Genomic DNA, 18154 nt, shown 5'->3' with positions numbered 1-18154 from the left:
GCTATATAGTCTTACTTTCCTGTTTACCTGGGCAGAAACAAGTGAAAATATTTTAATCTGTTAAAGTGAGAAATTAAAATGTGGGATAAAGCAGTGCATTAATACTGTTCCATCAGTTGTCTCCTGCTACGTGGCAGTATTTCTGATTTACCCACTGAGGACTACTGAACTTAGTAACTTAGATTACTAATGAAATATTGCCTGAGCGCCTCACCCATGTTAGGTTTTCTGGCACTAGTAGCATCCACTGTACTATTACATTTACATCAGTTCACATCTGTCCCAAAGCCTTGTTTTCTGAAAGAGTCTGAATTATTTCTACTAATAGGTTTCTAATCAGTAGATATCAGAAGCTGCCCTGCAGATGCTGCTTCCTTCCTTCTTTGCCTTATCCCCAAAAGCTGTTTGAAGGAGAGAACATTGAGCTGTCTAGTAAAGTACTGTAAACAGATGTGGTGGTTTTGGCTATAGCAAAACTTTATCAGGAACTTCAACAGCATTAAGGCAGAATGATTTATTTATTTCCACCCCCAAGGCTATTATATTGAACTAATGTTGAAATCCAAAGACTATGAGGTTGTTTATACCTTCACCACATACTGAAAATCATCCTCATCTATTTTTTTCTAGCTTAGATTCTCACACACGAAACTAACAATCACACACATATTGCTGGGGTGTGTGATTAGCAGTATTCCAGGTGACGCTGAGGTTATGCTGAATGCTGTACTTATTTTCTGTGCTTTTTGTGCCTTGTCTGGTAGCATCAAGACAGAATGTCATTATATATAATTCTTTTATAATTTCACCTTTTGGGATTTTTTTCCTTGTTTTTGTATTAGTGTTAATGTAGGAGTATCTCATGTTGTGGTGCATGCTAGAAGTGCAATAGAATCATTGCTTTTTTTTGCTTTTGTTTTTTTATGTTCAGTAATGAATTGTAATTGTGAATTGCTTGGCCTGTGGCAGAAATATTTGTAAAATATAAGATGAGGTTTTAAAGAGACACCAGTATAAAAGGATAGGGAGGTAAGCTGAACAGACGTGGCTTATATCTTGACTTTTGTTGGAGTAATCTTAGTAACTTTTTGTTTAATGCTGCAGTATGAACCAGGAAACATTAATATTAAAGGTAGGATACTATAATGGACTTGCACATTATCTTTTTAATGTATGTTTTGGGCTTTTTGTTTTTGAAGAGTGGTTTTAATTATTATGATTAAATAATAATTAAAGAACAATTACTATGAAGTAATAAGAAAAAAGATGAGCCTAAAACTTTGTGAATTAGTTGATGAGGCATATATGAAACTAATCTCGAAACGTGTAATAACCAGTCATCTGCAATAGCTATGTAAACCTTAATGTACAGTAAGTATTAGAGTATTCTGAGTATGTATTCAAGGAAGTTGTCATGGACAACTGCTTCATGGCAGCTGTCAGTTAGTCATGATATTGTAGGATTTTTTCCAAAGGTGTGTGTTTGCTGAACAGCATGTTACAGCTTATTTGAAGTCACTGAAGTCCATCATAGCAATGACTTAAGGACTTTTCAACTCAGGGGTTATTCACACGCTCTGTGCATGCATGAAGTATCTCTGTATTGGAAATCCTTGAGGGAAGAATGGAGAAGGAAGCTGCGTGGGTAGTCCAGGATACACCACCAGCTGCCTGCTTCAGTGCAGCCACTTACCTTCAGTAGATCATGGTTCCATTTCACCCTCCAGTAAAAGAAAACCCATCTTCTGCTGGGTTAGTTCAGGGGGTTAATAATTTTTCTCTTCCTTCTGAATTACATTGTATTTGTAAGAGTATTGGGAGGTGGGGTGGAGGGGAGCCATAACGGAAGAATCAAAACTTAACTAGGAAAACACCGTTTGGGACTGTCATTGTCTGGCATGTAGACAGTGTCTGTGTCTGCTAGAAGAGATGCAATGGAGTCAAGTTTGGTTTCCCTTGTTCTTTCTAAATCAGAGTATCCTTCTGGAATAGCTTAGTTAGTGCCCAGTTCAGTTTTGAAGGAGGGAATCTGTTGTACTCTGTGATTGATTTCTTGTGTGTGTTTTTCTTCCCCCTTCTTAAGCACGTATTGAAGGAAATAACTCGCGGCACTAGATAGCTGAAGGTACACCCAGCCGTCACAGGAATGCCTGGTATGAGCCCCCTTCAGAACAGTGCCTGAGCCTTTGTCCTTGCTGATTGGCATGGTCTCTGCTGCCCACATCTCAACCCTCTCTTGTGAACAAATTGCTTAATTAGGATAGAGTGAGGTAAACATTGGTTTTGTGATAAACACCGGTACTGAAGAGGAAGAATTAGTCCTACTATTATGACCAGAGGAGGGGTTTTGAATTGGGCTCTATAAGGTGGAAGGTTTAACACTTTATGGGAGACAGCCCTTTTCAAAGGGTTGAACATGGCCTGTAATTCTCTGTAGAATGTACTAGTTAGAGTTTTGAACATTATCAACAATCCTTTGTCTATAAAACCCCTAATATTTTTGGATCTGCATTTTTCATTTTTTCCCCACTAATTCTGTTACACTGTTAACCATTTATCAAAATTTAGTCATATCTGTTCTCTGATTTAAGTCCATCTATAGTTTCAGAAACACCTCAGCTCTGGTGTTCTTACTGACACTGCTAGTAGGAATTTCTTAACACAGCTAGTAGGTTTTTGTTTCTTTTGAGAATATGCGACGATGTAAGTTGGTGGACTTGTGTGGATAGTATTATATATGTCTCTAGTCAATGTATGAAGTTTGCTTTTAATCTCATTTACTGTGAAATTTGTAATCTTTTACTTTAATGGTGATTTCAGTCTTTGTCAATGTTGTATACCAAGTCATGGTCTAGAGATACTTTTTAACTGCCAATTCTCCTGTTAAATTTTAAATGTCTTTTTGTCAATAGAAGGGAAAATGAAATACATCTCTTTTTTCTAAATGTGCTCTTAAGTTTATCTGTGCTTAGGTATAAATTGTTTGTGTTTTTTCGTATAGTGGCAGGACAGATTATGGATACCTTTGCTATACTGGTAATAGAATCTGGTAGCCACTGAAAGAGTCCATTTGTGCAGCAGTGGTATAACAATTTATGGCTACGGCAAGCCTTAATTTAATGACCTGAGTGTTAGTAAAACAGAAGTCCAAAGGTGGATTCAATCTGAAGAACGGATCCTTATTTCTTTCTTCATAACTTTTGGAGTAAATGAGGCATTGACAATATTTTTAAATATGTAGTGCCGAGAATATAATTAAGATGCTGATGTTAAATCACTTTTCTACAACTCAGCAAAACTACAGATCAGAAAATTGAGACAAATGTTTCACTAACCTGCGGAAGCTGATACACCTTGTATGTAAAAAGTGCAGTCCAATTATACTAGCATGGCAGCTCCACTCAAAGGATTTTCAGGATCCATGCTAGAAAAGATTATTTGTGCTGACAGTTAGGAGAGCTGACTTGATTTTTATGAGAAGCAATATAGAGGCATGAATTACTGTCATGTGTTTGTTGCAGTAAATCTGTTTGTCAGGCTAATATGGTCCAATTAAATATGCAGTAATGAACTATATCTGAATGACTGATGATGAAGGTAGGAGTGCTGGACTTTGATTTTCTGTTGGGTGACACCGTTCTTGTGTTTACTCACCTCCACAATTTGTCTGTTAAGAGCTGTAATGAGGGCCATAACAACTGTGAAATAATTGTCTTGTAAAGAAAAAGGATATTGCAGGATTTGGCTAGTGTTGTGATACCGTTGAATTTTTTTGACAAGAATTCAGTGGAGATTTGGGATGCTGTGACTTGTCTTAGTGAAATTACACTACATGGTAAAGGCTGTAATGGAAGGTTGTCACTGGGACTTTCTCCAGGGTGGTGGACCCAGCACAAATCTCTTCCACATACCTTGCTTTTATAGGGTCTCCTCTCCACCAGCACCTTTCTTCCTTATTCCAGGACTTTGCTGGAGAAAGTGGTGGACTTTGTTCAGGCTCTGCTGCTTCTGTGCCCCAGGCAGTGCGAAAGCAACTGAGTGTAAAGGAAATACAGAAAAGCAGAACAGTGTGTCGAAGTGGCTGCACAGAAAAATACAGGGCAAGGCAAAAATTTGCTATTGTAGAGGGCACAAAGTTAGTATTGTAGAAACTTCAGCATTATCAATAACTAGTTGTCCTGATGGGTGTGAAGGCTTAACAATGGCATATTCATCATCAGTATTGTAAAGTGAAAAATAGTATTCTGGTGGGCAATTGAAAGAAGAAAGGTTTTTTGGGGTAGTATTACTTTCCAGTGATAGAGGGAATAATTTCTTTACTTAAAGATTAAGTACTGAAAAAAATTTAAGTGGAAAAAGTAAAACCACATTCTTTCCAAGGTATGCTGCATTCAGACTGAGCTGCTGGAGCATGCTCAGGGATAATCCAGGGTTCCAGATCCCTGGTTAGATATACTGTGTAGAAATGCTGGAGATGTTCAACTCTCAGTAACCATGTAACCAGGGTTGTGATGCAGTGTTGATGGGAATTTAGGGATACTGCAAATGGGTTAGAAAGTGCTTTTGCAGATAGAAGATTGCGGGAGAAGGATGGACTTCACAACTCTATGAGAGTTATATTCCAAAGCCGTTTATTGTCTTGTCTGACTCCAATATATATCATAATTTTCGCTTAGTCACTGCGCACACACTCATGATTGGTTACAACTTGTTACACACACTATTGCAATTGGCTCTATACAAAATATCACGCGCTGTCCACGCGCCCCTCACACAGTCAGGATTGTTGCTTGCAGGTGTTCCTGTTTTCCTCGCTTCTTCTTAGTTGTTTATCACAGCTCCTTCTCCTCAAGGCCGAGCCATGAGATATCCAGCTGTTTACCAGCTTCTCAGTGCCACAGCTCCTTCTCCTTAAGGTCGAGCCATGCAGGGTGATCCCAACAGAAGATGGTGGACACCAAAAAGCAAAGTGAAGAAAAGGATGAATGCAGAGAGAAGAACAAGGGAAATAGACCTATAGTGATTTCCAAGACACGGGTGTTTGCAATGCACTTTCAGGTGCATGTTTGCCTATATTGTATTTGTGTGTGTGTGTATGCATTCAACCCACTGAAAATTTCTACTGAAATTATTTCAGGTATTTTGAACAGTTAAAGTTGTCAACTGTTATACTAGAGATATATAAAGGACCGAATACTTTCAAGTTTCAGTTGTGGGGTTTTTTTGTTTGTTTGTTTTGGGATTTTTTTTTTTATTTCTTCTATTTCCATACCTGGGCTGTTTGTGGAAAAGGGATGCAAAGCATACATATAAAACTACAAAGAACTCTTAACCAATGGGTGGTAAGACACAGTGGTTTTGGATGTCCATCTATTGCGTCTGGCAGATGAAAGGTTGTGAAAGCAGTAGCCATGAGTGGAATCTGGAAGCACACAGGGATCTAGAAGCAAATGTAAATAGAAAGATTATTGGAACAAGGAAGAGATTGTTGTGTATGTATGTGTAACAGACGCTCCTTTAAGCCCATTCTGCGTATGGTATGGCTTTGATAATGCCTTAGAGGTATGTATCTGTAGTCCAACTCAAGTTTTTAGCTTTGAAAGTGTCTGATACAGTCTCTGATAGCAGATAAAACAGTATCAGATGTGTAAAGTTCTCATGTTTTTTCTTTTTAAATTTTTGTGGCATTAAGGGTAACTTGTGAGAACTCTTTGTGCAGCCTAAAGTTAAAATAGATTGTTCTTTTCTCCCTCTTTCCTTTTCCTTTTCTCTAGGATCCCGTCTCCGCCAGGAGGACTTTCCACCACGGATTGTTGAACATCCTTCAGATGTGATAGTCTCTAAAGGAGAGCCCACAACTCTGAACTGTAAAGCTGAAGGACGGCCAACTCCTACTATTGAGTGGTACAAGGATGGAGAGCGAGTGGAAACAGACAAGGACGATCCGCGCTCTCACCGTATGTTGCTGCCCAGCGGATCTTTATTTTTCTTACGTATTGTGCATGGACGCAGGAGTAAACCTGATGAAGGAAGTTATGTTTGCGTAGCAAGGAACTATCTCGGAGAAGCTGTGAGTCGCAATGCATCTCTGGAAGTGGCATGTAAGTAGTGTTATATGATTAGCACTGTGTAAAACTTTATAGTTGCTTTTATGCTGTCATCCAGCACTTGCATGCAGTCAGCAGTCTGAGAGGTAACAAATGTAGATAACTGTGGCATTTGGTCATTAGTTATAGCTCTTAGTCAAGGCATTTTTATATGTGTTTATACAGTAGCAGTGACCGTACAGAATACGTGATTTATACTGAAGCAAGGTTCTAGCCAGTGCATAGTCATGATTGGCACAAACATCGACGAAGGCTAATTTTCCTTCGAAGAATAATCTGATTTTTAAATTATGACTAAAGTTGGTCATACTGCAACTAATGTGGAAAAATACCTGTCATTTAATATAAGGTGCACTGTCTGTTTCTTTTTATCTAGTCATCTGTTACTGCAACAGAAGCAGACAGCTTCTTGGTGACTCGTGTTCTGTATTGCTGAAAACCTCAATATATGCTCCTCTATCATAAACTTGATACAGGCTTCATTCATTATGTGTATGGCAAGTGAAATTGTTGGCCATTTCTCATATCATCCAGAGCAGTCCTATTCTTTATTGATTCTCTTTGTTTTAGCAGCAGAGTTGTCATGGCTCTTTCAGAGACCACCCAGCATGTATGATCTGATTCCAGTAGAGTTAGCAGAGACATTCATTATATTCACACAGCAAACAAGCTCATCATACATAAAATGTAATATGTTGCATATTATTTTTTGCTGCTTAGTTATATGGGTTGAATCAACACTAATCTTTTATTCAGAATATCAATTAAAGGTAGGTATCTTCACATAGAGGTGTATTTTAGTAGTTTTATGCTGTCTTCTCACTGGACTTCAGTTTTTCCCCTATTTCATCTGGCAGTAGTTTGACTAAAATATGTTTGACTGAAGTAGGGGTTTAGCACAAACTTGTATTGCTTAGTTGATAAAGGATGGATTTAAGCACACATGAGAAGGTATGTTAGTTTGAAGCACAGAAGAAAAAAATCTCTATTCCTGATGCAGTCTGCAGACTTTTATAGCTAATGTGATGTGATCTTGAGGCCTCAGTCTCCTCAGAAAGTGCAGAAAATGCCATTTTTTAGATATTTAGATGGTGGTATAAGCCAAGTAGAACAGACTTCTTCACTACCTTTCACTTGTTATAACCTAGATTCAGAACTGTTTCAAACAAAAATTGAAAACAGTTTTGGCACACATTCAAGGTAAGAGTAAATGTATATCTGCCAATAAAGGTATCACAGAATGTTATTCAGTTTTGGTAGGTATTTAGGAATCAAAGACGACCAAATTAAGGAAGGCTGAAATCTGGGTAAGTATGACTGTAGATAAATTTACTGGATTATTTCTGTCTTTGTATATGTGGTTTTTCAACTGTCTGAGAAATCCTATGAGAGAGGCATAAACACTTGGAAATCTTTATTGTAGACCTGTTGAGATTCAGATATCTGTTGAAGCTCAGAAGATCGTGCAAGTTATACCTTGAGTCATCAAATTAAAGTGACTGATTATTTTTAAATTTAAACGTGCTTTATATTTTGTCAGTTTTCACTTATCCTTACTTCACTGACTGCTGAAAGTCTCGTGTTACAATATCCCCAGTCTCTGGAGGTACTGTTCTAACCACTGTAACCGGTGAGAGGTCACGCATGAACTGTATGTGAGATAGTAGAAGACTTTAAAAATAATAAAACCATGTTTCATTATCAGAGGTATTTTAGAGCAGGATCATGGAACGTGAAACCTGAGATCTGAAACCATAGCTGAAGTTTTTGCATAGCAACATGTACTTGACACCAGATTATTTTACTGTTTCCATAGCTTTGAAATTTAACTGACAGAATTCTCCAATTAAATGGTTTAGCATTCTAAAGCAGGCACTCCTGTTCTACTTCAACAGTGCTATGCCTTTCCTTAAGCTATACTGTGTCTGTGACTACAAGGTCTTCATCAAAGAAAAAAAAAAGTAAATAATATGTACATTGCCCATTTACTTAATTTTAGAGATTCTGCTGGTTTTATGTTCACTGATTTTTAAAAGCACATGGCAGTGACTGACGTGTACCAAAAGCATCCTTTGGAAGATGATAGCAAAACTACCTGGTTTCCCTTGGTCTTGAGATGCTTTTTCGTAAGATTTTTGGTTCTAAATCAAGCTTTCAAGTGACTTTCAGAGAACAGTTATTTTAAGGCTTTTAATTTTTTCTAATGTCAGGGTTTCAGGACTGAAGAGGTTGTGTGGGTCTGTAGCAGCCTGTCTGCATGCTAGGGGAATGAGTTGTTGCCGATAGCCTGTTGTCAGCAGTGAGTCATTCACCTGTTCTCAACTGCTGCTGACGGCTGTTGAGTTGCCTGGATACTGCAGCCTTGTCCATGGGTGCTGGGACAGCCGCATGCGATCGGGTCTGTCTTGTGCTTCTGTAATGGTGTTGAAAAATGCTCTTTCCATATTAAGCCAAGCTGTTTTCATCACCAGAAAATAGACAGTTGTCCTTTGCTGACAACAGGATTTTGGATTATTACCTGACTGTAGGTGACCTCAAATTGTGCCATTAGAGACAGACTGCTGGTTTTTGCAGGTTTAAAATGCTTGAGTCTGCTGTTTTAGCGAAAGAATCGGTAATTGTTTTACTTTGCTTATTAAATTGTCAGTCACCAATAATGTGCACTTGAAACTTTTGAATGGTTTATGAAGGAATATTTATTGGTTTTATGTATCTGTTAACTGTGTCCACGCTTATGCATTCATATGAAAAACAGTGTTAATTGTGGCTCATTCTCTTCTATTCCCCCCCCCCTCCCCCCCCCCCGGGCACCTTCTACAGAAGCAGCAGGATTGAAAATCTTCTGATGTATCCATATTTGTATGTAAAGATGGAAGAAAAACTCTGAGGTGAAATTCAGTTGGGGCATACAGTGACTCAGAGCATAGTGCGGCCCATCTTGAATGCAATCATTTTGCCCGTTGATTTTTTTGGAGTGAGTATTTGCAGGCTGCTGAAGCCCCTAAACTTTTTTTAATCGAGTAGCAGTTAACACTTTTCCCGAACATGATGGATCTAGATACCAGCCCACCCAAAGCATTTAAGTATGCTTTTAAATTCATGCCTATTCAGAGCATGTACATACAATCAAGGGCAGATAGTTTTGTGCTGATGTATGTCCTCAGAAAAATTTCTCTGTGCAGTGAAACTGTGAAGAACTGTGATTTGGAAAGTTACTTAGAAAGCATCATTAACATACAGAATGTGCTTTTAGAATTTTTTTTTCCCCTTTAGTTTAGAAAGTCTTTATTCCAGAATTCATTTAGGAAGAAATAGGAGTTTGTATTTGAAGCCACAGTTTAGGATTGATATGACTTATTCTATTTCGTTCTTTTTTTTAATGCATTAATCCATGGTGTTCTTTGTGCGGGTTACTTTTTTCAGTAGGAGCTTCCTCAGAAGGAAAAAATGATGCTAATGCTATCAGCAAAACCATTCTTCCACTGGGTATGTGGCAAATTCTGATGTAGTATTTGTATGTTTTATGGTTAAGTCATTAAAAATAAATGTTCTAGTCCTAAAAAGACTACAAAGAGTTGTATTCAAAAGAATAAAATGTCTTTCTTTTGATTTTCTGTATTAGATTTTTTTTACCGAAATTGAACAAGTGTTGGTATTATTAGAAACATGTTGTTGCTCAGACTTTCTTGGGAGGATTTTAGAAAGGGAAGTAGGCTTGAAATAGTTTGATCATTCATGAAACTTCTTTCATATTTGAAAGCCGGAAGTTTTAAAATAAAAGCACAGTTTTTTCACAATGTACGAGTTGACATAAACTGAACCTACGTGGTGGAGTTTTCCAGTGGGAATATCAGGAGACACATTTGCAGTAGAGACTGTAGCTAGGATTTCAGTTGCAAGCACTGGGGTGCCAGATGTAAGCACGAGAAAGAGCATGAGGGTCCTCGCACCGACTGGCTGCCTCTGATCCAGCCCGAGTCAGCGGCAGCCCCCAGAGATAGCAGCTGTAGCCCCAGGTGTTAAATACGTGACAGCAGCTTGATCTATCGACCACTGTAAGAGGGGGCTTTGGCCTAAATGAAAATTCATGAAAAATTGATGAAGTCCCCAGGTTATTTTTTTCCCTTTTCCTTTTCCAGTGCTGTGCCAATGCAGTGAGGAGAGATTAAATGAGGTGTTGAACACTTTAGTGGCAAGGAGGTTGTGGTTCAAAGGTCGGGGGTCAAGGGAGGGGAAAAAAGACCAATTTTCTACCTTACTTTCCTTTAAAAGAAAACATGAGGCTTTTCAGATTAGCTGGGATTTGCTGCCATTTTAATAAAAGAATAAAGCTCAGGAATATTCACAAATAAGATTCTTTTCTGCATGGGTTGGCAAAGGGTAGGAGTGTGTGGGTTGTTACTAATAGAAAACAGTGGAAGACTGAGTCATAATTCAATTGAAGAACCAGAAATAGATTGAATTTTGTAATGGCAGTATAAATTTGGGCTTCCATCTTTCTGAGTCTGTGCTTCAACTGAAGACATTGGAGAAAGAAGAGGTGTTGCATTATTTATATGTCACAGATTGCTTGAATAGCAGGCTTTGGAACACTCTCCAAACATAATGATCTTGTTTATGTTAGATCCAAAACTGAATTATGTTTTTATCTGTAACAAGAGAGGTTATAGTAGTACACTGAATTTAGTGTGAAGAGTCGCAGTTGTATTCCAAAGCAAGCATAAGCCAGATCTTAAACATGGGAGACAGTAATTTTACCAAAAAAAAATATATGTTTTAATAGTGAATAAAGGCTGAGAGGTATAAAATATATGCTATGCAGTCATCTCTGTATCATAATGCTAATGACTGTTTGCTGGAGCATGTGCAAAAGGTTACAATACGTTCATAATAATGGAGTTAATAATTTAATTTGAGATATTAAGGGTAAAGACCACCTGTAAAATGAGATTAAAAAAGAGCACAATGTATGTGACTGTAAAATGGGTGGAGGATTTTTTTCATATAGTTTCTGTTCAACATATGACTTAAATATAAAAACTGTTTTTATTGTTACTGGTAATTTTGAAGTCTGATTTGCTTTGGGGTTACTTTCATATGTGGAGAGTACATTCTGTTCATTTACTGACCCCTCTTGCCCTCATCTAAGCAAAGTGTGAAAAGCTTCCCCTCTGAGATGGCAATCTTTTGGTCTCATCAAGACAGAAATAATTATTGTAGAAACTGAAATGCTGGAGACTGTGGTCCTGGGGATGAGCCGTATCAGGACATTGAAAAGCATCACACTTTTTCTTACTCTTAGTTTGTCTAAGAAGAAATATAACAAGCCATGGCTATTATCACAGCACACAATGAAAATAAAATTCCCCTTGTAGAAGAAAATAAATAAAATTGAATCTAATTAGATAATCAGGGAAAAAGCAGATTTCATAAGATGGGGGGAATACTTCAAACCTTCTTTGTATTTCTGAACCTTACAATAAGCAATTTCTGTGGATTAGGATGAAGCCATTGGGAATACTGTTGTTGGAAACCATTACATAATACAGCATTTCTGTATAGGACATAATTTAATTCTTACAGTCACTATTAGAAATTGAAGAGGTTAATAAATACCAATGAGTGAAGTCATATCAGATAAATCAAGACCTGACTGATGTCTAATTGCTAAGTTTCCTTTTGAGCCAAAAAAGTATTTCTGATAGCTTTGTTAGCTAACTTTGTTAGCTTAGCTTTTAGCTGAGTGTGTTTCTACTGCTTCTGAATCCACCTGGGATAAGAAACCTAAGTATTTGAGAGGGTGTGATTTTTTTTTTTTTTTTTTTTTTTTTTGTACCAGTAACAAGAGTGAACTAGAATTTTTATGATAGAGGTACTCTTCATCAGGATAAACTAAACTTTATCTCCTGTCGTTAAAACATTTCTCACAAACAATTTAAGATTGTGCTTTCAAGCATTGATTCAGTGTGGACAAAAACAGTACTTCCCATCATCATCCACTATGATTTAGACAGGTGACTGCATCATTACATATTAATTTCTTATCCTTCAAGTTCCACCTGGACATGCAGGTTTCAGTGTTCAGTTCAAGGCTAAAAATGCTAATGAAGAGAACTTTGTTACATTTTTTAGAAGCTTTTTGCAGTGTGCTCGATCTGATTCTGTTTCTAATAATTTCTTGCACATTTCTTCATTTGATTTTTGTCAGCTTCCTTCTTCTCCTTGCCTTGGATTTTTTTTTTTTTTAAGTCAAATCCTGCTGTTTATATATCTTTGAAATGCTTTACTTGATAAAATGTTGACAGCTAAGGAACTACTGATGACTTTACAGAAACCTTGAAAGAGATGAGCTATTAGCTGATCTCAAAGTGTGTACATCATCATGTACTTACTTTTTTGCTTGACGTTTTTCTGATTTTTAGTTTGTCTGGGAGATGGAGGAGAACAAGATATCATTGCATTTTTACAATTCTGTTCGTTTTGCTCAGGAACCTATAAGCAGTATTTGAATATTAATTGAGACATTAGTTATTGTTGGCATATGCATCAGATGTGTTGTACTGTGATGTCAGGCTTAAAAAAAAAAGTACTTTTTTGAAGCGGTACTTCAGACCACTGCTTTGCAAATGTTGCATCATCTCAATACTAATGAAGTTCATTACTATGATAATTAACAGTAATTATTAGGACAAGATTGGTGGATGTTTTATATATAGGTGTATATATATGTTTGTATATAGTTTTTTATTCTGATAATCGTTATATTTGTTTGAGGACACCAGGACCTTATCCTTCTTCCTTTTTTTTAATTATTTTTTAATAATTTTTTTTTTCTGTCTTTGTTCAGGTATGTTCTTCTCCCTGTTCCTGTTCATAGAGGACTAAAATTTAATCATGACTTTGGTGATACTTCCACTTCAGAGGCTCCCACATAAATAAATTTCTAATACTTGGAGTTTATGTGGGAAATGAAGTAGTGGTTTTGTTCCACTCCTCTTGCTTGAATTTTTCAAGTGGCAGTGATGTGAATGTATACTGATACCTTGGAAATTGCTGTGTCATATTAGAGGGAGACATGTGCAATCACTCTCTGCTGTCTCATACATCTGTTTGCCACTGTATGAAGGGATGTAGAGATGTAAAGAACTGGGAGCCCTGGACCACTGAGTTCCCTGTATTCTACACAGCTGTATTTGTATTTTGTAATTCCATTCAGAAACATTTCAAGCTGCACCTTGAAAAGCAGATTGATTGCTTTCCCCTTCAGCCCTGAGCTCACTCATTCCCTGTTTCTGTTGGAAGTCTGTCTCTGGATCTTGCGTCTTCCAAACGTGAGAAAAATAGTTCTAATGTTTCCAATGTAACATAAACATGCTTTATGCTTGTTCTTGTGATCTGATTTTTCCTTTAGTTTAGTTGTTTTCTCTCCTTTGTATTTATAGACCACAGTGGTATCACTTCTTCTCTCTGCTATTGCTGAGTTAAACAAGAACAGCTCATGTGTTCTCTGGGAAAATATATGCTTGATTCCAGTAGTCATTCTTCACCTGTTCTAGTCTGCATACATTTTCTGAAACATGTGGGGGGTAGATTGCATATAATATTTCAAGACTTGCATGCTGTGCATTATGAAGTAATGTTAATAAACACCTTCACTGTTCCCTTATCAGTCATGTGATCATGTTTAACTTTTTTAAGCATTTGGTAGCTCATAGTCATTCTAGAGTAAACAGATGCAGATCTTTCTCTTCCTCTGTAATTTGTAACAGATGAGCTTCTACTTTACAGTAAACTTCCCTGTGATCAGTTTGAAAGCATACGACCTTGCACTTTCTATTATTCCACTTCATCTAGTGTCTCCTACACTAGTCTTCGACGTCATCCAGTTCTTCCTGTTTAATGTGATCCTCCTGTTGGGTCCTGCTGGACTTGTTGCCTAATCTTGTATGCCAAAGTAGAAGGCAGCCTTGGCATTCAAAATTGGCAATTTCTTAATCCACGTGCACCTTGCTGGAGGACGTTGCTTCTACTAATAGGACTTGAACTTGCCTCTGACCCATCCCTTATGCAAAACCATTTGATGAAATAAATGGGAAAGAAACAAGTTTCTGTCAGCCTATGAACAGAATACTAATGCAGCAAGGTTGAGCAGTGTGAACATGCTTGTGGGAAGGAAATAGTTTCACTGACTCTCATTCTGGTTCTGTTACAATCTCAAAACACCAATCCATAAATGAGAATCTAAGGAAAAATCCCCAGTTTAAGTGGATAAGGTGAGTAGCAATCTTGCAATAGAATTTACTTTGGTTAATCTTTTGAAATATTTTTTAGATCATAACTTATGCAAAAAGTTCCCCATCCGCTGTATATGTGCGCACACACACAAGTGTAATTTAGAAGAACATCGGCGTGGAAAAAGAACAGAAGAATTCATTGCAACCCTTTGACTTTTGGAATTAATTATTCAATGCTATACATAGTGCACTTGGTGACTGACTATTATAAACACCTAAAGCTGACAGGGACTAGAATGATAACTTTGTATTTTATCAGAGATGGATACTAAATGGAATTTTAAGTGTGGTTGGAATGTAAGAAGTCATGTGTTTTGTCCAGAAGAGCACCACTGAGGTAGTTATATAAAATTTCTTAGGTTTTGTCTTATATGGGAGAAAGAAATTTGTGATGATGAAAGAAATTAGTGTCCTCAGGACAACTTTCAATTTATTTCCATGATAGATGCAAATTCTTCACAGGTTTTACATGCACATATAGCCTTTGGAGTATGCAGATTATCAGCTGTTTGTATGAATATAAGATATTTTGGTTGCAATAGTGGTCACACAGTGGTTTTGAGAATGATACATTTTTATTGTTTCTTAGTTTTGAAAGCTGGGACTGTGATGCCCGTTTTTGGGAGACCTTTCCTCTTTTACATTGGAGGCAGTGGCATAATGCCCTACTGAGTCACACCAGTTGGTCCATCTAGCCCAATGGTCTATCTGGGATAGTGCCAAAGACAGACGCTGTTTAGAACACATGAGCTTAAACATTTTAAGTGGCTCATTCCCCACATGGATTATGGGGAAGTACAATTATTTTTCTTGGTTAGAATCTGAAAAAGGCACAGGTAGTGGAAAACCTGTAGTAGTTGAAAGCATCTGGTGATGCTTTGAGTAGTAGTTGAAAGCATGATTAAAACATTGTCACCTTACATATTTGCTATCTTTACTGCAAGATTGTCTTTATGAAAGAAATGTGTACACAGAGTTAAGAGTTTCCTTTCTTAATCTGCACCTCACTTTTCTCTTGAATTATAGAATATTTAGGATGTCTTTAAGTTGGTAACAAAGCCCATATAAGAGACAGTTTAGGTATGAATTAGAAGTATCAAAGCAAAGTGGGAAGTTAAATGAACCTTTTCAAGGTATGTCAGGATGGATTTTTCTTCTAGCAAGGCATCTTGGTTACTACATTTTTTTTGCTATTTACTCTTAACTTGCCATTATTTTTGGGAAGTATTTGCTTTTGTGTTCCATCTACATTGTTTCTAACTGTCATCTCATTTTTATGTATTTCTTTTACGTTTCAAATTTAGGATCAACTAGAAATCTTGTCTTCCTCAACTAGTCTAAATCTTGGGTTGATTAAATTATGTTCACTCTTTGGATTGTTGGAGGGGGAGACACATAGCAGTTTGGACACCCAGCTGGCAGATGTTATTTAAGCCGCTCTAGATGCTAAAGATACATACATTAGAGCCCCGATTTATTCAATTAGCATATATACAAATCTTATTCTACTATAGAAGAAACTTAATTACCTGATTCAAACCAATAGATTCCGCTCCTAGAGATGCATGTCTAAAAGTCAGTGGTGGAAATACTAAACATCAGTCATGTTTTCTTTGAGATTCAGAGCCATCTGTTCAAAGTCATGTATCATGTTGATTGCAGAATCACAAGCAGAAGCCAAATCTTTTGATTGGTAGTATGATATCTTATGAATATGAGGGATATTCTTTGTTTCATTTGCCTCCTTCTGCTACTATAAGAAATGGGTGACTTTCTTCATGCTTTTGTTCAGATTGTGTTCCCATTTGAGCAACATCTGACTCTGAATGTATTAGTTTCTGTAAATTTTGGACTTTTTAATAGATCTTCTATGTATTATGTAAACTTTGATTCTATCAATCTTATTGAAAGATATGGAAACATTCCACCCTTCGGGAGCACTTGATATAAATCAACTTTTCAGAAAGTGGGCCACAGAGAAAGAAATTGCAGAAATCTAAACAAAAAGGTTTCCTTTTTCTCTAAGAAATTAACATCTTACAAAAACAAAGCATAAAGCAAACCAACCAACAAAAAAAACTCCATCCCAAACCACCACTAGGCCACTCTCCCCACCCTCACAATAAAAATGCAAACAAAAAAACTCAACAAAAAAAACAGGTGGGGGTACAGTTTAGTCTGGAAATTGTTGTAGAATTACTTCTTTCCCTACCAGTGTCATTAGCCTAAATGAAATCTCCACTGAAGCCCATGTGTTTGCATTTGTTGTGAAACCGGAGATGGGGAGTCTGGGACAGAGCCCTGGCTTTCGTGTGTGGATTTTCTTATCAAATAACTTTTGGTCAGATTGTAAGGACTTGTTTTCACGTGCTAGAATAAAAGCTTGTATTTGACTATTCTGTATATAATTCACTTGTTAATTTTACCATTCATCAAAATATTTTGACTGGTCATCATAAATACACTGTGCATATGTGCAGGTCTAGGTTTATATGTCACTTTTCTCATTATACACCTGCATACTGAACAAATGAGAACTTGGTTTCTGTCCTGTCAAACCCCTTTCACGGTGGTTTTTTATTCCAGTGCTGCAGATGTGCTTAAAGATAGTTTAATAATACTAATCTTATCTCTCTTGGAAATAATTTCATTTTTGCAGAATGGTTCATTATGGGGAATGGATGTAAAAGGTAGAAGTTAAGAGCTACGAGAAAGGAACAGTTTTGTATCAGCATGTCATCAAGTTCCTATTGGTGACATACAGAACTGGTGAACAAACAGGATATATTGTGCGCTATATTTATTAATAACATATTTATCTGCTAAATTTATGGGAATATGAACTCTCAAATTATAATGAAGTATTGCCAATATTTTTTTAGGACCTGTGTAGTATACAGCTATTTAACTATCATACACATTTTATAATTTATATGTATAAAATATATGTATATATATGGGAGAAATACATGTACACTATAAACAAATAACTTTTAAGAAGTAGTCTCTATCATTGATGCACATTAAAATTCCTAATACAGTGTAGGTGTTTTAGTGTCATCTGTTGCTCTCTGTGCTTCAAAGAAGCTCCTTTGTCAGGCACACTGTGCACAATACAACTGCGGTATGAAATGTATGTATTTCCATCCACTCTCACTGTATGCTAAAGCTGGTCTAAGAAGTCTTTTTGCTCCTTTTCCATTAGTCCAATACATATGCAAATAGTTACAGAAGAAATACCAAATGCATAATTTTTTTCTGATTTGTAGTGGTCCTCTCTTCCGCCTTCATGCTTCTGCTGTTACACCTATGGGATATTTGTAAAAAAAAACCAACTCTTTTTTTTTTGTGTGTGTGTTTTTTCTTCCTTTTTCTAACAGAGTAGACTAAAACCAACCCTAGGAACTCAAGAGGCAGTGTAAGTAAGGATCTGTACTTGTTTCCATATGTAGCATCAACTGCAGGGAACGTTGTGCCGGACGTTTTTCGATCATCTATCCCAAACTCCTCAGTTGAGGTGACCTCTGAAGTGCCTGCTACAGTGAGTGATGGAGTTAATGAGATCCAGCGACACCATGACCCTGACCCCCTCGTGGCCTTGGTTTCACTCATCCATCTTCCTAGCCCCACAGGCTGTGATGTGCTGTGTGGAGACAGGATTAAACAAGTGTGAATAAACAAGTTCAAAGCTTTCTGTCATGGCTGCCAACACAGAACATCAGGAAAATGAGACATTAATAACCCAGTGCTGGG

At 37.1% G+C, this 18154-nt stretch overlaps 1 protein-coding gene across 1 annotated transcript in view; it reads left to right on the top strand.

Moving 5' to 3' along the window:
• ROBO2 (roundabout guidance receptor 2) overlaps positions 1-18154 on the top strand; it is a gene marked incomplete at both ends in the record, with an annotated part of 481425 nt that overhangs the window by 46250 nt on the left and 417021 nt on the right. The window contains one exon of the mRNA XM_082008177.1: positions 5775-6101. Within this exon, the coding sequence (XP_081864303.1) occupies positions 5775-6101 (327 nt within the window). The remainder of the gene's footprint in view (positions 1-5774; positions 6102-18154) is intronic.

This window comes from Phaethon aethereus (genome assembly GCF_964289735.1).
Source record: "Phaethon aethereus genome assembly, chromosome: 1".
NCBI lineage: Eukaryota > Metazoa > Chordata > Aves > Phaethontiformes > Phaethontidae > Phaethon > Phaethon aethereus.
This window is presented reverse-complemented; position numbering and strand designations above follow the sequence as displayed.